General features: G+C 38.5%; 2 protein-coding genes across 3 annotated transcripts; both read left to right on the forward strand.

Moving 5' to 3' along the window:
• The first annotated feature begins 665 nt into the window (after positions 1–665).
• On the forward strand, positions 666–4,927 carry hpxa (hemopexin a). The gene is made up of 10 exons (XM_036573949.1): positions 666–917; positions 1,154–1,185; positions 1,584–1,697; positions 1,834–1,991; positions 2,105–2,258; positions 2,355–2,567; positions 2,651–2,752; positions 3,865–3,989; positions 4,081–4,228; positions 4,329–4,927. Exons 1-10 carry the CDS (start codon positions 862–864, stop codon positions 4,556–4,558), a joined length of 1,332 nt encoding a protein of 443 aa, XP_036429842.1. The 5' UTR covers positions 666–861; the 3' UTR covers positions 4,559–4,927.
• Positions 4,928–5,786: 859 nt separating this feature from the next.
• Positions 5,787–20,819, forward strand: LOC118810348 (interferon-induced GTP-binding protein Mx-like). Of its 2 annotated transcripts, none has more exons than XM_036574163.1 (12): positions 5,787–6,017; positions 8,803–9,043; positions 13,358–13,495; positions 13,596–13,750; positions 14,234–14,372; positions 14,476–14,674; positions 15,595–15,673; positions 15,812–15,934; positions 16,062–16,203; positions 16,818–16,976; positions 17,905–18,197; positions 20,212–20,819. In XM_036574163.1, the coding sequence occupies exons 2-12, from the start codon at positions 8,821–8,823 to the stop codon at positions 20,446–20,448; spliced, it is 1,887 nt and encodes a 628-aa protein (XP_036430056.1). In that variant the 5' UTR covers positions 5,787–6,017; positions 8,803–8,820; the 3' UTR covers positions 20,449–20,819. The 2 variants fall into 2 exon arrangements, with proteins under 2 accessions (XP_036430056.1, XP_036429970.1); XM_036574077.1 differs by having other exon boundaries at positions 5,799–6,022.
• The last annotated feature ends 856 nt before the right edge of the window (positions 20,820–21,675 follow it).

The following is a 21,675-nucleotide window of genomic DNA, read 5'->3' on the forward strand; positions in this document are numbered from 1 at the left end:
GTAAAGCCCCGAAGAGCAGAGATAGTTACCACAGCAGAGGGGGACAAACTCCCTATTCTGGAAGAAACATTGGATGAGCAAATGTCCACAAACTTTTGACTATATAGTATGTGTGTGTGTGTGTGTCTGTGTGTGTGTGTATATATATATATATATATATATATATATATATATATATATATATATATATATATATATATATATATATATATATATACATATTTTTTTTTTGGGTTAACACATCCTCTACAGAGAACATACTGCACATTTTAATACATAATTACTATTTATTTGTTTGCTGAATTTAACATATTGGAAAAAAATAAGCCCTGTGCAACAATTTTGTGTGTTTTGTGTTTTTTCCACAATATGTTACACTTAGCAAAACAAAATGAGAAATTGTGCACTGAAATTTGCAGATAAATGCCATATCTAAGTTTATTCCCTATAGAGGATATGTAAAACCACCAGGCTGTTTTTGTGAAACAGGCAGCAGGCAGAGACCACCAGGCTGATTAATCTGATCTTTACATTACTCAGTTCATGATGTTGCCCCCCCCTTGTTGCACTTTGTTGCCTTGACACAGCCATATGCACCTTGACCAGCTTTGAATGTGGGGTGCGTGTCATGTGTGCTTACGTGCATGAGTTTGAGTGAGCATGTGTGGATGAGTGTATGTGTCCCCACCTACGCTCTGTGCAAACCGTGGGCGTTTGGGGAACATTGATTGGTGCCAACAGCCACTTGCCTGAGCGACAGCCCTCTCTCACGGGTGCTATAAATGCTGGAGGGCCGCAGGTTGTCCGGCACCTTCTCCAGCTGAGCTCTCCCTCCAGCAGGACCAGAGGACCCTCTTGATCATGAGGCTGCTCGCACAAACCCTCACCGTCTGCCTGGCTTTCTCTCTCTGCCACTCGTGAGTGCTCCTCTTTTATGTTTCTTATATTTAGTTCATATTTGTATCTTCAGAGCTCATTTCTGTCATATTTGAAATATCTATGTATTCTATGTCCTGCATAAAAATACACAAGATTTAAAAAATAAGCAATTAAAAATAATACATTTTACATGACAATATAAAATGTTTTAAAGTTCTGTTCAACTCCATGATGTAAATTCTTCTTTGTTACTTTTCTCATTCTTGGTGTTCAGGAACCACCATGGGGGGGAACATGCAGCTGCAAGTAAGTGTGAGCAATTCAACAAGGCAAACTTCCCCAAAAGTTTCTCTTTTTAGAAAGCTTGCCATGCTACAGAACATACAAAGGATGCTAGAGCTTAAATACAGCAGTCACACTAAGGCAGTGGTCACCCATTCTGCTCCTGGAAATCTACCTGCCTATGGACTATGGACAGCACCAACCCTAATCAACCTCACCTGATCTATTTAATGAATGTATTCAGAAGTTCTTGATTAGCTGAATGAGGTGCATTATATTTGGGTTGGAGGTGAAACCTGCAGGAAGGTAGATCTCCAGGAGGTGGGTTGTTGACCACTGCACTTGGGCTGTGCGGAGGATTTCCTGGTTAAAATGCACATCATTATTTTACCCACGTTTTAAGAATGTTGTATTTGTTTCAGCGCTGCCACCCGACCACCATTCCTTACATCATAGTGCGGTGATTGACCGCTGCAAGGGAATTGAGTTTGATGCCGTTGCTGTGAATGAGCTAGGAGTTCCCTACTTCTTCAAGGGTAAGTGAGAAAAAATATATTCCACCAAGATAGGTTGAAGGGACATTTGTGAGAAAATCTACCTTATTTCTGAACACTTCTGAGAAGACAAAACACTTCTCATGGCTAACACTTAGTCCCTTGTTATTTGGATTAGGTGACCATCTGTTCAAGGGATTCCATGGTGAAGCTGAGCTTTCAAACGAGACTTTTGCTGAGCTGGATGACCATCACCACCTGGGGCACGTGGACGCAGCTTTCCGCATGCACTCTGAGGACAGCCCTGAGCACCATGACCACCTGTTCTTCTTCCTGGTACAGTACACTTACATCTAAATTTTTCCTTGCATGTTCACTCTATGCTTGTGGCCTGCTAAGCCTTATTTTAAAGTCTTGGCTATTTAAATTGAATGTCTTGCCTTATATAGGATGACAAGGTCTTCAGCTACTACAAGCACAAGTTGGAGGAGGGCTATCCCAAAGAGATCTCGGACATGTTCCCTGGCATCCCTGACCACTTGGACGCTGCTGTGGAGTGCCCCAAGCCAGACTGCCCCAATGACACTATTATATTCTTCAAAGGTATGGCAAACAAAGTGCTTCACAGAATGATAAGGATTAGTATTTCTTATGCCTAAATCCATAATGTACTGCAAACATTCCTTCTGTATGTCGCAGGTGATGATATCTACCACTTTGACATCAAGACCAAGAAGGTTGATGAGAAAGAATTCAAGGGCATGCCCAACTGCACTGGTGCCTTCCGCTACATGGGACACTACTACTGCCTCCATGGACACCAGTTCTCTAAGTTTGACCCCATCACTGGAGATGTCCATGGAAAATACCCCAAGGAGATTCGCGATTACTTCATGAGATGCTCCCACTTTGGTAAGTGAGAGAAAGTAAAAGTAATTGGTTTTGTAAAATTCTTCATTTCAGTACTTTGATGGCATGTTACTCTTGTGTCTTAGGCAAGAAGTCTGTTGAGGAGCACATTGAGAGAGAGAAGTGCAGCCGTGTGCACCTGGATGCCATCACTCAGGAGGACGATGGTGATGTGTATGCTTTCAGAGGTTGGTTCTACTTATAAGTCTCAAGTCCAGCCAACATGTTTCAGACACACTTCAGTACAATATAGGTGTTGGAAGTGACCGTTTGTAACATTCTGACAAGTCCCACCTCTCTTAGTTACAACTTCTATGCTCTTATGCTAACAGACTAAAAACTTTTTAGTTTTATTTGATAACTGACCATATGAATTCATGCCAGTTTAAAACCAAAAAAGGATTCTGGAAACCACGTTCACATTAATCAAACTGGGGATATTGTTCAGCCACTGGGTTTTCAAGTCTAAAAAAGAGGAGGTTTGAGTGAAAAAAGCCTTCAAATGAGCTAGTGTTAAAATGAATGCTAAAGCTAACACTGGGGCTAGCCAGTACAATGTTATATGCTTAGGAGGACTTGTCGTCTTGTATACGAGAATTTTCAGCAAACTTTAATGAAACAGTGCAAATGATGGTGTGCTTACGAGTGCATTAATATTTATCTTTACACAGAATATTTTAGTAGTAAATTCGAACAGTGCACAGTCCTTTTATTTCTAATGACATGCTAACATTCAACAACTAAGAAAAGCTAACTTAATTCACTTTACATTGTTTTGCAGCATTATTCATCATTAGACATCACATTATATGAACTAATACTAAAGCCAATGCTAAAGCTAACACTGGAGCTAGTTGATCAATGTTAGTTTTTGAGAAGAACCCATTGTCTCAAACCTTAATGAAAAATGATGGCCTTCATACAAGTGCATTAATATTTACCTTTGTACAGAATATTTTAATAGCAAATGTAAGCAATATAAAGACCAGTTTAATTTTGTTTATCAAGCTAACTGTCAAGATCTAAGGTAAGAATAGCTAACCTGGCCAAGTAACTGCTCTTAACATTGTTCTGTAAGTTACTGGTTCACTACCAGTGCCGTTCTCACTGCAGGTTTGCTATGAGGAGTTTTGTCTGAGTTTTTCCCTTCGCTTGACAGAGGAAGCAGTGTTTGGGACAGTTGTGAATAGCTGACATGTGTTTCAATAGGTATTTAGAAAGCGTCAATTGGACTTATACTGCTGGCAACTTGAAGCCCTGGTTTCAACTTCTCTCTGCTAACTTTCTCCTCTCCTCACAGGTCACCACTTCCTCAGTGTCTTTGGTGATAAATTTCATTCTGACACTATTGAGAGTGCCTTCAAAGAGCTGCACAGTGAGGTGGACGCTGTCTTCTCCTATGAAGGTCACCTTTACATGATCAAGGTTAGTGTTGGTGTGCACAGCCATAGTGTTTGAAAGTGAGACAGAGAGAGAGCTCGTTGGGTTGTTTACCGTTTTTGTTGTTTGTTCACAGGACAATGAGGTGTTCGTTTACAAAGTGGGCGAGCCACACACTCACTTGGAGGGCTACCCCAAACCTCTGAAGCAGGAGCTGGGCATTGAGGGTCCAGTTGATGCTGCCTTTGTTTGTGCTGACCACCACATTGCTCATGTCATCAAGGGTATGAAAGAATGAAATATTAGCATCAGAGGTGATGACGCATTTGACATAAAATCGGCTGCTTGTTTATTTACTATTCTAATGGCACCCATGATCTGTAGGTCAGACAGTCTATGATGTGGACCTGAAGGCCTCCCCACGTGTATCAGTGAAGGAGGGACCCCTCACCAAATTTAAGAAGGTTGACGCTGCCATGTGTGGGCCCAAGGGTGTGACCGTTGTGATTGGAAGCCATTTCTACCACTTCCAGAGCCCCATGGAAATGATTACTTCCAAGGCCATCCCTGAACAACACAATGTGGCCCAGGAGCTGTTTGGCTGTGACCACTAAACCCATTACGCAGAGTGAGGGAGGGAGAGAGGAGGCGCAACAAAACAACTAAAAGTGGACTGACCTTTGGGGTCTTACTGCACACCCTCCATTAGCCATGGAATAGTGTAACACCAAGCAGTTGCATCTAGTGGCGTGTTCGTTTTCCTTTCACTCATGTCACTCTGGCTTCAAATTTTCCTACCTCTGCTGCTCTTTTCAACTAAGCTTTACCTTCAGCTCACACAAACACATAAACGCACGTGCTGGGTTCCTCTGCCACTGTGCTGTGCGCTGTCTGTTTACTACAAGCTAGTATGTCCCTGTCAGTGCTGTCTGTGAACCATCTATGCACTTTGTGGTTGATGAATAAACTAAAGTGAGATCATTCCAAGCTCTTTGTCTTTTTGTTGCACTATGTATTGCATGTAGCATGTCTTTAGTTTTGTTTCACTATTGGAATTCAGGATAAAAGGGTATACAAGAAAACTCTAGCATAGTCTTTGTGAAGTACCACATACTGGAAAAACATGAAATAATAAATAAAAGTCTTGTGTGAAATGCAATGCACACATGGCATTACTTTTCCGTAGTGACAATATGTGCTAAAATGAAAAACAAGCCCTCTATTAGACTGTTTTCACATCGCATTACCGCTTTACTGAAAAACAATGCAGGAGGATTTGCATTTTTAAAATGAAATGCTGAATTTATGTCAGAATTGAATATAATCCACTTTAAAATGCAATGAATGCAAGGCTATATTGCTTTCCACCATGCAATAACTACTGTGACTTAAATAGAAATGTAATTTAAAGTTTGAACATGCAAAGCAAATGCATAAGCAAAGCAATTCAAAGAACATGGAAAAGGCAACACCAACTGAATATGATTCCAGATCGTTTCTCTGTGCAATAAGGAGAGAGCGTGAAAGGCAGGCATGTTCTTTGGGTCAGTCAACTGGAAACTATAGCAGGGTTAGATCAATACTAATGTTATAATGTTCTTTGGTTCAGCAGTTTAAATTTCATGCCAACTTATCAAGCTCGAGGTTTAAAATTCAGAATGCCCCTCGTATTGAGGAGACAAAGGGAAAGAGGAATGAGGCAGTGCTATCTTTCTAAAAACCACAAGCAACTCTTTCAAAGAGTTTCTGTTTTTCAGGTTTCTGCGAGGAAGCAGAAACTAAAAAACAGCGAGTTGACTTTGTCTGTAGATTGTGACGTAATCAGCAACTACTGTTGTGTGCTTCTACACACACGACGAAAGATGACTTGACTGTTATTTTGTAGAAAACGAAAGTAGAAAGTTAAGGTGATGGAAACCGAGAGTGATCGAGTCAGCTGTGACAAAAACGAAACTAGAGAGGTCTTTTAAACCGCTGTCTCTCCGCTCACACAGCTCACACATCACTGAGACCGAGTCTGAACACGAGGGGGACCAAGTGACCTTCTAGTTCGGTGTAAACATTATACGACACGTAAGGTATTTATGGCGTTTTTATATTCTATATACACTTAATATTGACATTAACTTTAATTTGGTCTGGAGTGTCAAAGCTTCGTATGAAATGAATGAGATCTGCTTAAAGCGGCTTTGGCTTTTCACAAGTGTCTCTGTAATGGCGAGCATTGTTTCCGTGTTTGACTACGCACTAAAACGAGGCAAATTGAAGATGATGCTATTTATTCTGTAGTTACAGGGATGGATTTGCATGCAAACTTTGGCCTGCGTGTGGTCTGTTGTAGTGTCTGCAACAGATCAGTTTGGGGAGTATTGTCCGTCTGCACGGTAAAGTTAGGCACCGTCTAAAAAGTGCAGCTATACATTTTTAGACAAAAATACCCTTCCCTGTGATAAAATCGCAGTAAAGCACGCCTTTCATGGCAATAAGCCCCTTACTAGTAACAAGTGACTTATTACGTTACGACAATAAGTTTTACAGTAGAGTAGATTTGCCTTTTTTACAGGGACATTTTCTCTCTTGCTCTCTCTCTCTCTCTCTCTCTCTCTCTCTCTGTTAGAGGAGTGGGTGAATGTGACCCTAAAGGAAACCATGGATGATGAGAATGATGTGTAATCGAGTTGGGGTGAAACGTGTGAAATGTTACAATTTTAAGGTTCAGGGTTGTTTTATTGGAGTGGTTGTTCTCTCTCCCTCTAGGAACCACCTGCAATACCATAGCAACAGCCTAACAACTCATCTAGCAGCACCCAACCATCTGGAACACCTTAGCAACCACATAGTAACCACCTGAAATACCATACCAACACCCTAGCAACACTGCTAGGATTTGCTAGTGGATCCTAGATGGTTGCTAGGGTGTTGCTAGGCGGGTACTATGGTATCCTAAGTGGCTTCTAAGGTGTTGCTATTGTATCCCAGGTGGTTGCTAGGGTGTTTCTAGGTGGTTGCTATGGGATCCCAGAAATGCTGTATCTGAAATGGTCCCTTAATCACTATACCATACATTCGAAGATCTAGGTCACTATATAGAACACTAATATAGGGAACAGACGTTGTTATAATAGTGAACGATTTCAGACACTACATCATGCAGATTTGCACATTATTGTGCGACAGAACCCTACTTATTGTGGTGCATTGTGGGATTGTCATTTTTGAACACCATTACGAAATGGTGGAATCCCAAAATAATGCAGTATGTAATGAGTAGGGCACAGTTTTGGACACAGCTAAATTATTTTTACTCTCCGAAGTGCTACTAATAAAATGTGAAAGGTGTAGTTTTAGTATAATTTAGCTAAATAGAAAGGTTGTGTACGTGATCATTTTGTATAATGTGTATAGGTAAATAATAATGTATTTACTTAGGTGTAACTGCAGCCACTGTTGCCATCATTAAAATAAGATATCCAGAAATGAGGGGCTTTCATGGAGGACATTAGCTAAACACAAGAAGCTAATTTGCTAGCTTTGTAGTTTTCTTCTATAAATGCTCTACGAAGGTTCAAAATGAATTAAGTTTCAATTAAGTTGTTATTCTACCGAGGCTATTGCAGTAACTAACTACCTTAAACAATACATTTTTGGTTCTTTGGTAAAGGTAAAGGTTCTATTTGAACCATGAGTTCTATATAGAACCATTTTATGCTTAAATAGTTCTTTGCATGGTGAAGTAATTCCTCAGATTGATGGAGAATGTTTTGTATATGGTTCTACATAGAACCTTTTTGAAAATGATTTTATATAGCACCAAAACGGGTTCTGCTATTATTAGGTTGTTAAGCTTGTAACAATAGTAGAAACCACATAGAACCATAAACAACACATTCTCCATCAATCTGAAGAACTATTTCACAATGCAAAGAACGATTTAAGCATGAAAAGGTTCTATATAGAACTACATCTGCTCATTTAGATGTAGCTGATCAGCCAAGACATGCTTGGTGTCAAAATTGAGCTTTTTTCAGTTTAAAACGGGAGCTTCGAGGCAAACATTGCTAATAAATACTAAACGTCAATAGTCCCAAATCGTTTTTTTTTATTACATCCCCAAAACATCTCTCAACCTGCTCAATCCACATTAAGATCTTGTAATAGGCCTGGGTGATATAAAAGTAATTAGCATGAAATTTTCAAGTTATAAAATCACAATTATTGATTGTATTGCTTCATAATAACCCACTGTTTTAACAGTAAAGCTGAATAATTATGTGTACTTATTGTTTAATATTGTTTAGCAAGCTGTTTTGAAGAAAATCCTCTGTCAGTTTTTTTCCCAACATGGCAGTTATCGCCTTTGAAGCATTGTCAAAGGGTCAATTGTCAGTCATTGACAACAATCATTTATATCGTCCTATCAATCAGGCCTAGTGCAGAGTTGGTGACGTGGTTTAGGACAAAGTATGGCTTACTGCAAGCTATAAAAATGCTGTCTAAATGTGTTATCTGAAATGACTGCCCAAGGCATTCAGCTACACAGTGAAGTTTTGTCCTAAACCACATCAACAAGTTTGTGAAACCTTAATGAAGACATGGATGCAGTTTGAGCAAGTTGAGAGACATTTGGTCGGGTGGGGTGGTTTTAATAGAAAAAATATTTGGATGACTGTTGATTTCAAGTGTTTGTTAGCAACATTAGCCTTACAGCTCCACCACTAAAGTAAAAAAGTAAGGTCTGGACTCCATGCAAGGCTCAACTACATTTGGGGTATGAGGAAAATTGTGTACATTTGATTTTGTTCTTTCTTGCCTAACTATTCCTTTAACACTGTATGCTGTAATTTGTTCTGTTCTGCAGAAGTATCTCACACCTACTATGTCGCCGAGGAATTCCAAGACAGTGGAAGAACTTGCTAACAGCCTAAACGTGCACTATGAGGACAAGGTGCGCCCCTGCATCGATCTTGTGGACTCCCTCAGGTTGCTAGGAGTGGAGAAGGACCTGAACTTGCCAGCAATTGCTGTCATTGGTGATCAGAGCTCAGGTAAAAGCTCTGTGTTGGAGGCACTTTCAGGGGTGGCATTGCCTAGAGGCACAGGTGAGACACATACACACAAAAACACAAATGTACCCAAGTACTTCATAGACTGAGAAAACTGCTTCAGATTATCTGCCTAACAACATCCCTTAATTGTGGTAAAATGACTGTGCCATACAGCCTTGAGTGGCTTATTGCTTTCATAAACGCTGTATGAAAACACAAATTTCTGGTAGTAAACTTGCCCCACAAATAGACAACAACACTCCAATTACAGTGATTTTCAGCCACATTTAAGAGGCATCATGGCCTCAGTACATTGCCAGGCACGCTTGGAAATGATCTCTTTTTTTCCCTCATAAGAATTTACAGACAGCTGGAAATATATATATATATAATTTACTGTTAATCAAAGCTCATATATAGGACATTCACGTAGTCTATGAGCTAATAATAACAAATTCTTAAATTGCTAATGCAACTTAAAAAAAAACTGGTCATTCATAAAGTGCCATGATCGTCTTTGCTGTTCTGTTAGCTGAATCCTCCTTGCACTTCTGGTAGCTGGATTCTTCAAGTACAAAAGTCCATATACTTAATGTCTTTATCCAGCTGCTGCTGAAGCCCTTTGCACAACAGTGTGAGTTCACTGCTACTAAATCCAAGAGGTTTCGTTACATACACTACAACCCCTATCCACATCATCTGCATCACTCATTAGGTCAGTTGTGATTCTTTCCACTGCTGATGGTCTTGTACTGCAGCCTGGCCATCAAACAAAGAAGAAACCAGTTATTCCTGAAACCCTGAAAGCAAATTTCAAATGTGACTGTATAAACATATAAACAAACATAAGTCACTATTTACTATCTGTCACAAGGTCAATTTTACTAGTTTATACACAGAATTGCCAGTTCCTTGAACCTCTTCTCACTAGCCATTATATAAGCTGCACCTAATATAGGTGCACCTTGTAGGTTTACAATTACTAACTATAGCCCATGTGTTGCTGCACAATTTATCAAACACCCTCTACCTCGTTCATAAATTAAAAGGGACCACCTTAAGACTGCTGCTTACTGAATAGTCTCAGCACTGCAGTGACACTCCAATGGTACTGGCATGGTAGTGAGGTTGGTGCTGCAATGAGCAAATCAGGAGTAGCAGCATTGCTGGGATGTTTGGATCAGTTGTGCTAGATAAGGGAACGAACAAAACTACATGTGTTGGTGTTGGGTCAGGACTAACTTTAGGAACTCCTGCTCTAGCACATCAATGGTCAGTTTTTCACCACAGAACTGCTCTTGGCTGGATAATATTGGGTGTGGACCGCTCTTAACCTAGCAATGACACTGATGCATGTAAAATATTTCAGCAACACTGCTTTGTTTGAAACACTTGTACGAACACACACACACACACACACACACATACTCCTATGTCACACCATATCAGTGTAACTGCTAGGTTGAGAATGGACCCCCTCCCAAAATCATCCAGACAAGAGAAGCTCTGTGGTCAGAAATTGACCATTGATGAAGGGCTATAGAGTGGCTAACAGATTGTGGAATGGAAAACTATAGCTAGCCTAACACAAATATTAGCATTTTTCTTTTTACATCACCCAAAATATCCAGAAACTGACCACTGATGAAAGACACCATGGCTAACAAGCTGCACAGGAAAAGGGGGGCTATACCCTAACTGTACACCAGCAAGGTGTTTCTAATAAAGTGGTGGGTGAATGTACATTACTAACAACATGCATTATGGGTGGGTAGCAAGCAATCAGCTGAAAAGAACCATTTCAGACATGTGGAGTTTCAGGTAGCACCACATGTAAAATCAGAGGTAATTTAAAATGAAAGGAACATTAAGGCTTACTCTTCTCAGTTGGGTGTCTTTGGTAGTGCTGTGCTATGCATGCTCTTTTAGATCACTTTTCATAAGCACAGAAACCCAGAAATCATGCAAAAATTAGCCATGTGGCAAAGAACACACATTTACCAACCAGAACTGCACAATATGGAACATATAGAAGTTACTTTCATAACGTAAATGCACTATAGCATACACTGTATAATCAAAACATGTTATTTCTCTAAAATACTGTTACAGAACATAACCATTACTGTGTTTCAGATTCTGGAGGTTTTTTTTTTTACTTGTTTAATGTTTTAGATATTAAAAGAATGTATACACTGAAACATAATGGAGCCCATACGTCTTACCTATAACACCAGATTAATTAAAATGTAACTTAAAGGTCTTTATTTATGTCTGAGGATATAAAGAAAAATATCCGAACATTTAACAGATGCTTCCTTCAGCTGTAACAACTTTATCATCGTGCAAGCTAAATCTGAAAAAGACAAACCAAAAAAGAAAGAAAAAACAAAAAAAGCCATTTTAAAGTGCACCAACAAAAACAGTTTGTTTACAGTCGTGCTCTTTTCTGATTGGCCCGTTTACATGAGCAATAGTTTGGGCGGGGTGAAAAACACAGAAACTCATTCATAAGCAATCACTGCACCAAGTTTACCAAGATCACACGCAGACTGTGTAAATATAGTGACATCCTTCTAATTAAATGTTATCTATATCAAACCACACCCAAATACCATCAGTTATTCATGGTTAATTTTGAGAGAGAATTGGTTCATTATTGTTGACTTTTCCATGGTCATAGGTTTAAGGATACATAAGTAGAATAACAAAATAAATCTTTCTCTCACAATAAAAATGGAAAAAAATATGAATCATTAATTCTTCATAATTATATTAATTATTATTAATTTGTTGTTCTTAAAATAGTTGTGTAATAGAAATATAAACTTCCTGTTAATAACCCACAGAAATCTCAAACACAGTGGGTGTTTGGGAGTGTTCGAAGCTGCACACACAAGATAATCTCAAACAGTTATTCTGCCAAGCAATGTAGTTCATGAATAGTAAGATGTGATCAATGATCATTCCTCGAAGAGCATAATGTTTTTAAAATGTTTTTGTGCATTATTATAGCCTTTAGTTGATGTGTGCAGTCATGTGTAAAACCTGTTTTAAAAAGGCTTCAAATATGGCTTGGCTAATCAGATTTTAGAACAGGCAGAATCTGTTTTTTACAAAAATTTTTACAATAGTCATCAGGGCTGGAGTGGGACTTGTATTTAGTGTCACATGATGCAGACCAGCCCACCTCAAACTCTAACTGCAATTCTCCTGTTACACACACACACACACACACACACACACACACACAAACACACACACACAGCATTGTCCTCATGCAAATAACCTTTTCTAAAATCTGCACATCTTCATTTATTACTTATTATTTATAGGCTGCACTGAGATAACCAAGGCTAGCTAGTTAGTGAGAGAATAAAAACTGGCAAAGCTTTTATCTTAAATGTGACATGAAAGTCAATATGCAACAAGCTAAGTAATGAACTCTGTAGAGCACTGCTCGTTGGGTCAGATTCACACCATCACCCTGACGTTGACATGCTAATCTCTCGAGGCTAAAGTTAGCTTTTTATCTGAATTTACTTTTCACTTTAAACAGTGCAGCAGTTTCACGCTAGTGTCTGATCAGGCGACTGAATATAAGTGCTAAAACATTCATGCTGGAATGGCAAATGAGTATAAGAAGCTAACTTCAGCTTCATCTAATCTCTATCCACTGTACGAGACAATCAGCAAACCAGGGCTGTACCACGTAAACTGGGGGCTGCTGGCTTAAATTACTACACATATACACGTAACATTTATAGTTTGCTTGAGTGCTATTTTGCTTACATGTGTGTCTTCATAAATTAGCTCACAGTAATTGGCCCAAAACACTACTGGCCCACAGGGAATTCTTCTGATTCCCCCAATTACCCACTCCGGCAGTGGTAGTCATCATAAGTGTTCTGAATGCAGTGGTGGACAAAGTACAAAAATCTTGTACCTGAGTGGAAATAGAGACACTTTTGTTCTACATTTACATGTGTAAATCTTTTATTTGTGTTTCTGGCTTAAAGTACAGCAGTATCAGCCTGTGAATGCACCTATGTGTCTTTACATGTTAACGTCACATGCACAGGCCCGAAAAGTAGCTCTGACTTGTTGTTGTCAAATGCAAAATCACCATTGTACTGCTGAAGATATGATGACAATAGTAGATAATTCACTTACAACCTCAGATGTCGTTAACCAAGTTTTGAGTTCTCTTTGAATACTCTTGTGTCAAATCTGACATTTGCCTTCAGTACGTTTACAAGCAAGCACTTGCTTTAACCCAAGTAGAAATGTTACTCTGTGCTTTTAATTATGCAAAATTAGAACAATGCTCTGCTTTCCCTCAATTTTTTTCTTGATTGTCACTCATAGGTATTGTGACTCGCTGCCCTTTGGTGCTGAAACTAAAGAGAGTTGAACCAGGTGTCGCATGGTCTGGAAGGCTGTCCTACCAGAACCAAGTACAGAACCTTCTCAAACCAGATGATGTGGGACATGCTGTAGCAAATGGTCTGTACTTCTCACCAGCTCTTTTTTTTATTTCAAATTATATGTTTGTCATATTTGGGCCTGGCAATAATGTGGTGCTGTGCTTTGCTGTTCTGTATAGCTCAAAATTCCTTGGCTGGAAAGGGAAAGGGAATAAGCCACGAGATGATCACCTTAGACATCGAATCCAGCAAAGTTCCTGACCTCACCCTTATCGATCTACCAGGCATTGCCAGGGTGGCTACAGGCGATCAACCATTAGACATTGAGAAACAGGTAAGAGCAGATTTCAATTAATATTATTAAATGATCCTGAAAGCAAGTAATTTATTGACTTGTTTAAAGATGAATGTAGACATATTGGCAAATCTCTTTTTTGTCGTTCAAGAAATATGGGCGTTTTTAATATAATTATTTATATAATATAATATAATATCTCTGATGGCTTACAGTCTTTTTGGATTTTGCACATTCATTTTCCTTGTCTCCCATAATTAATGGCTTCACTAGCTTCTCTGGAAAGACCCAATAACTCTCTGTATTTGCTTGCTGCCTGTGCCTCAAGTGAAATATGCCCATATAATTGCCAAATGACTGAACAGCATTTACATTTGTTTACTGATCCTTGTGTGCCATGAGGAAAGTTTTATACGTGAGTTCAGTTTCTATTTGTCTTGTACTGCACAAGAAAGGTAAACATTAAGATCATTAAGGAAAATGTCTCAACCCTCTCATTATTATCTCTCAACTGCTAAACAGATCAAAGATCTTATTGAGAAGTTCATTAAGAGACAAGAAACTATTAGCTTGGTGGTTGTGCCAGCCAACATCGACATTGCCACTACTGAGGCACTGAAGATGGCAAATAAAGTGGATCCATATGGGGAAAGGACACTGGGTAAAGTAGCAGCATAATTCGGACAATCCAAATAAGCTATTAAGTAGATGACATGTTGCTGAAATAAAATGTCTTGGAAAAATCCTGTTTATCTTTCATACAGGTATTCTGACCAAGCCTGATTTGGTGGACAAAGGTGCGGAGGAGACAGTAGTGAGCACAGTTTGTAACCAGGTCATCCCGCTGAAGAAGGGCTACATGATAGTAAAGTGTCGTGGCCAGCAAGACATAAACTCCAATCTGAGTCTGGCTAAAGCCCTTCAGAACGAGAGAGACTTCTTTGAGGAGCATTCACATTTTAGGTAAGAAATATTTACTGTCACACTGTAAAGGAGGCTGAGATGTAGGAAAAAGCGAAGTGAGTGTTTTGGGTCTCTTCCCTAGACTTACAGTAGTTTAAGGGTAGTTGTGTATTAAAGTAAGCGCCAGTGGGGTTTTGCCATTAAAGATGCTTTTGTAGTCTAGACCTTGGCTCTACAAAATGAGTTTTGGACATATTTTTAAGGTAGGAAAATACAAACACTATATCTGTGTTTGGGCTGGGCAGTATAACGGTAATAAGATACCGTACATTTTGTCAAGTTTGGCCTGCTAAGATATTGTTAGCTTAGCCAAAGCACTACTGTGCCATACACTACAGATTTAATGTCAGCTTTCTGTCACACCAACACCAGCCTCGACTTTTTCTCTCTTATTAGTTTTTGTATCACATACATTTGGTTGAGAAGTTAGTCAGAATGAAACGTGTACTGTGGTGTGTGACACTGTCTGGGTCTGTAGCCTGCTCGCTAAGCTAATGTTATGTTATCCAATCAGGCTACAGGTCCAGACACCATGGATCAGGTTTAATTTTGCCTTTCTGTCCCTTCAGTGCAGGTCACATTTGAATCATCACCATCTAAACTTTTGTCAGTGGTTTAGTTATAATATAATCAAACATGCTCCCTTGTGATCAGAGCTGTTATCATACTAGCTAAGCTAATGCTAACTAGCACACCTCTCCTAGTTTGCAGCACAGTTTAACATTTTAGTAATTGTTAAACAGTTTGACATTTATTGAATGGTTGCTTGAAAATTGTACACTGCTTTTCGATTTTGAAATACCGCCCCAACTCCAGCCGTTAATACTGTATACCTCAGTATTATTCAGAGATGGTTTGAAGGTATGAAACGTGGATACTACCCAACCCTTATCTCTGTGACATTCCCATCTCTTTTTCAGGCCTCTCTTGGAAGAAGGAAAAGCCACAGTGCCTCTCCTGGCAGAGAGACTAACCAAAGAACTGGTGGAACACATTGGAGTAAGAGAATGGTTATTGTTTTTTTAGCCAAAATAATAATAGTAAAAAACATCCCTTCAAATTTCTGACATTTTCTGCTGCAAAAAAGTAGCTTACATTTAATTTGGAAAAAGACTTTATGCTTATTTCTATTTTCAGAGGTCACTCCCACAGTTGCAAAAACAGATTGAGCAAAAATTGGAGAAGACAGCTAAGGAGCTGAGAAAACTTGGAGAGGGAGTTCCTCTACAGGAACATGAGAAGAACAACTTCCTCATTAAGGTAAGGGCCTATAAGGAGCTCCAAAAGAGTCAGTTTTCCTCCTTGTTGATCTGTTAACATGTGGTCTGCTTTCTTCTTTATTTTGCCCCCTTTAACACTCATTTTCTGCATTTTGTTATTTACACAGAAAATTAATGAGTTCAACCAGGTCCTTACAGATGTAATGAGGGCAGAGGAAGACCTCAAAAACTCAAACACCAAAGTTTTCACCAAAGTCAGGACTGAGTTTGGGAAATGGAAATCCCACTTGGATAGGAAGTCTAACACACGTGAGTTTCTTTCAGTCCGAACCATACGGTAGCCATGAGCTGATTAGATAGAGTCTGTTTGTGTGCACCATGCATGACATCACACCTTTTAATGTCTCTGTGGTTCTAAACTTAAAATTATGTGTCAATGCACATACATGACTTAGAGCAGGCATGTCAAACAGGGGAACTTCTGGGCCAAAGTCCTGTGGAGATCAGCGTTTACCCTCATCTAACTCTCTGAATTCAGTTCATGAAGGCCTTAGTAATTATCTGACGAGCTGAATCAGGTCTGTTTAATGAGTCGGTGTGCTGAAGTCCACAGTGTTTTGGCCTGTGAGGACTGGAGCCTGACATAAGTGTGTGAGTCGGTTAGTGAATAGGTTAGATATAGCATTTATTTTTTCACAAAGTCCAACTCCAGTTCCAAAGGAAGAACCCAAGCAGTCCATAATATTTTTGTTATACAAAATAATATGATTTTACTGAGGCTCTGTTTTCAAGGTACCATGACTTCGATTGATTTTAAAAGTGCCTGGCAACAGGGAGTATTTAAAGACATGTTATGAGCTTTGATTTATCATTATTTCTTCTATCGCCTATTGTCTTTTTCTTGTGTCATTGTTGTTTTCTAGTGGAGGAAAACCTCCGTGATGAGGTTGAAGAGTACACAAAGATCCGGAGGGGAAAGGAGCTTCCTGGATTTGTCAATTACAGAACATTCGAGAACATTGTCAAGAAACATGTAGAGGAGCTGGAGGAACCTGCCACACAATTACTGACAGATATCACTGGTGAATACCAACAAATTTACGACATTGTGTTAGTTGTCACCTAATATGTACTCAGGGTGGGGATGTAACAGAATATAAGTATTGGGAATATGTAGTCAGAATACAGAAAAGTACCTGTATTCAGTTCAAGTAACATTTTATAAAGGCAGTACTCAGAATACACTTACTTTTTACATTTTTAGGAGAATACTTTTAGAATACTTACCCACTAATATATATATGTATATATATATATATATATATATACCATCTTTAAAAGAAACACCATCAATGCTTGTTTATTAACTATTTTAGTATCAGTGAAGGCATTGTTAGTTGAATTTTAAAGAGGAGTTAATGGCTTCTTTACAATCAGAGTAGACTGATAAATCAAAGTGATGATCAGCTATTAATATGAGCATTACTGAGCTCTGTTGAGAGACGATAAAACAAATAATTTTCTCAGCGGTGGACGTTTGTGAGTGATAAGTTTTGCTTTAGTGTTGTACCGGACTCTTGCTCGGGGGATTGTGGGAGCAGCAGTGAACTAAAGCAGGTGATGAAAAAGAAAAAAAAAGTAGAGAATTTTCATAGCTTCTTTTAAAATTATAAGAATATTTTATTGAAACATATTAACAGAACAATTACATAAGGAAACCAACAACAGCAAGGAACTGTGTAAATTAAGTAAAATGGCTCTCATGTGCCTTACCAAGATTGTAATTGTATTCTGTATTGTATTGTAAATGTATTCTGAATATGTATTTTTTTCTGTATTAGTAATAGAATAGTAAATAAATTAGGACAGTGCATTCAGTATTCAGCCATCACTACCTTTTGAAAGTATTTTGTCCAATCCTTTATTTACTCATTTAAATGTACAAACAGCTTAGTTGCTAGCAGCTGTATGTTCTTAACTGGCCATGTTATTTTCTTTCATTTCAAAAAGATATTGTCCACACCTGCTTGAAGGACATCGCGAGCGATCATTTTGAGGCCTTTCCCAACCTGCTGAAAGCAGCTAAAGAGCCCATTGAGGATCTACGTGAGCAGGAGTATGAAAAAGCCAAAGAGAGAGTGAAAGCTCAGTTTAAGATGGAGAAGATTGTGTATTCTCAGGATGGTATCTACAGCTGGAAACTAGAGTGTGTCAAAAAGAAGCCAGAACCTGCCAGATTTCTAAACAGGCCTATCAATGCTGACGTCCGGGAGATGGCTCAGCACCTGAACGCCTACTTCACGGTATGCTGTTGTTACAGTGATCAGTCTGAATGCCTATATATGTACATAAAGCATGGTCTGCATGACTAGGGCTGGGTTGATTAGACTTTTTCAGTAACAAGGGTCCCCTGATATTGATACCTTTTCCTGAATTTTTAAAATTATATTATTAAATGAAATAATACCTTCTTTTAAGTTACAAACTGGACATGGGTGTGGTTTAAACCAGAAATGAGTGTAAGATGCTGGAAGTGGATATATTTACTAAACACAGCAGAGTGTGGACTAATCAAGAAGCACTGACTTTAATAACATGCATGGGGAATGTCATTTAGACAGCCAATCAGCAGTCTAGATTTTGAAACTTATTCCTATTAACTCAGGGGTTGGCAACACATGGCTTGGAGCTGCATGCAGCTCTTTTACTGCCCTGTTGCGGCTCTACAAAAAAAAAAAAAAATTTATTTAAAAATAAAATAATTCTCCTCTGCAGTAAAATAAAGCTCTGCTGATCATTATAACACAGTTTTAACAATAAGTGCTCTTAAACACTGCAGTTAATGTATAACTGCTATTTCACCCTTCAACACTGAAAGTTGGTACGCAGACTGCTGGTCACCATAGCAACACAGACAAAAATCTCGCCTAGCTAGTAGCTAACGAAACAGCACAGAAGATGAACATCGAGAATTTAGAGAGGAATGGACTTATTTGTGTTTATAAACACTCAGCTGGTTTCCTGATACTTTTAATCTTCAACGCGGAACTGTCAAACACTAAAAAGTCGTGAACATGTAGTCAGCGTCTCGTTTGCCAGCTTCCTATTCGAATCTTCCCGTTCCACCTTAAAAGGCGCAGCGGTGACATTGTAGCGCCTCAGGCATCATTGAAGGTGGAACGGAAGAATTCGAACAAGAAGCTGGAGAATGAGAAGCTGACTTCATGTTCATAAAAAGTGAACTTTAAGAGACATTTTACAAGAAACTATTATACTTTTGAGGAAAAGTTTCCAGCCAGAGAAGCTTAAAGCAGAGCACAGTAAGTCTGTGTTTTTGTTTCTATTGTTTTTAGCCTATTTTTAGGACATTAGCACATATTGACAGCCAAGATGGTAAGATGGACATAAAATGTTGTGGCTCGCAAGGTGGCTTGATTTTTGTTAAAAGGACAAAATAGCTCTTTTTAACATTTTAACATTTTAACATTTGCTGACCCCTGTGTTAGGTCATTGATTCCAACTGACTGCTTTGGTATTGAATCAGTAGTATTGACTCAGTAGTATTAAAATAGTTTAGTTAATACTAATACTGAATTTTGATACCCAGCCCCATGCATGAAGTGCAAGTTTCTATAGCAAAGTCAACATTTCTTAACATTTTCATAAAAGACCTGACATTTCTTGTGCTTGTGAGAAAGTCTTGCTTTGGCACAGAAGTCTCTGCCCCTTAACTGTGTTCAAATCACTCTAACACGCAGTCATGTTGCTTTTTAAAAAGCTGACCAAATACAGCATGATATTTGAAGTGTTTTATTATTTATTGTTAATAACAATACCAAAAAACAATTTTCTACTTTGTATCCACTCTCATTGTGGTCCTGGGGGGGTCTGACCACTGATGAATGGGGTTAAGAGGTACTACCAAAACATGCAGAGCAACAGATGGACTACAATCTGTAACCGTAGAACTACAAAGTGCACATATATGGTAAATGGACCAAATTAAGTGGACAATGAGAGTACATACAAGGTAGGTGTACCTAAGTGGAAAGTAAGTGTAGGCTTATAAGTAGCCTATAACTGCCAAGCAATATAACAGATACGTAAAACCAAAGACTACATACACAGTATATTTGTTAATAACTAATAATGTTAATCAATTTAAAAAACAATAATGCATCAGTACAGATTTCAACTGATGTGTGTGGTCATATGTGTACCTTATGGCTTTGAGAATGAAATGGCTGAGACAATCAGATTTTACAGCCATAACTATATTATACAAGGTTTTTAAATTACTTTTTGGTGTTCCCGCAGATCACCTCTGAGCGTCTGGCTAACCAGGTGCCTCTGATAATTCAGTATCACATGCTACACCAGTACATTTCTCAGATCCAGACGGCCATGATGACCATGATTGGAGGAAAGAATGCAGAGAAACTCATCCGAGAGGATTCTGACGTGGCCCGCCGCAGGAAACTCTTGAAGGACCGCTTGGAGCGCCTGAAAAAAGCACGGCTGGTGCTGTCCAAGTTTGTGCACTCTGCCTCATAACTGCTTCTGGAGAAACTGGAGACTGGATCTCATTTGCTGTATCTGCAAATATTAATGCACTTTTAAGCATTTCTGTTCTTGCACTGTATTTACAAAAATCATTCCTGTTATTCTTATTTTGTTAACTTCAAACCAGTTTTGCTAAGGATTAGCGACATATTAATGTTACAGATGTTAGAAGATGTTTGAGTTTGCTGTGACGTAAATTTGATGTACACATTCTAGTTCTGCTATTTAAACCTATACAGCATTATAGAGTTTATTATGCCAAAACGTTTCTGTGTTGAAATAATTTTGACTTTTGTTATGTCCATGGTTTCATGTTATATGCTTAAGATGTCTTGCATTAAACTTTTTTTGTGTGGATATTATCATGTGTGTATTAGTGTTTGTGTGGTTGCTGTCCTGCTGTGATGGACAGTTTCTCAGTTCCATTTTTGGGCTAGTTTGCAAAGAAAACTGAAAAGAAGCCTCTTTTTTTGTTAATGTTGTTTGCATTCACAAATTTCTGCCACTTTAGCAACTTAATTCTTTTGAAAGGAAGAATCTCAAAGGAAGATTCTCAAATTGTACTAGGTTGGAGGACTGGTCCTTTTGTGTTAATTTGAATATGGACTATATGAATGCGTCTTTTTTTAGAAAGAAATGTAGGGCCCAGTTTCCCAGACTCAGATTAAAAGTGAATTCCACCAATTGTCTAAAAGTACAATTAATGTGTAAAGATTAACACAGTGATTCAGGGTGGTTTGATGTGAAACGCTCTGTTCTAGAAAAACTTGTTAAGTCAGAATTGTTCATAGTGGTGGTGATAGGAACCAGACGTCTGAAGAGTTTAATGCCTCTAGGAGCTTCCTCACAGAAAGTTACCACATGAAATGGTTACAGATACGCTGCCTGATGCCTAAGACATTATTTTATGATAGGTTTGAAATAAGGTATATTTTTAAAGAACATTTATGGCAGAGAGGCATTTTGAGGCAAAATATTACTTTCAGGGTATTTCTGTGAGTAATATTTATGTAATAAGTACGTTCTGTCAGATTTGCCAGATTTTTATAAAATATAATAATAACTTTGTTAATAACTTTTATTGTCCCTCAATACTTGAAATATTGAATTTAACATTTAAAAATCCCTGTTTGTATCTAGTTATAATATTTAAATGTACATTAACGTTTTTATTGAATATATTATAGCAAAAATAATATGAAAGTGAATACAAACTTT

This window comes from Colossoma macropomum, unplaced genomic scaffold, assembly GCF_904425465.1.
Source record: "Colossoma macropomum unplaced genomic scaffold, Colossoma_macropomum, whole genome shotgun sequence".
NCBI classification, from domain to species: Eukaryota; Metazoa; Chordata; class Actinopteri; order Characiformes; family Serrasalmidae; genus Colossoma; species Colossoma macropomum.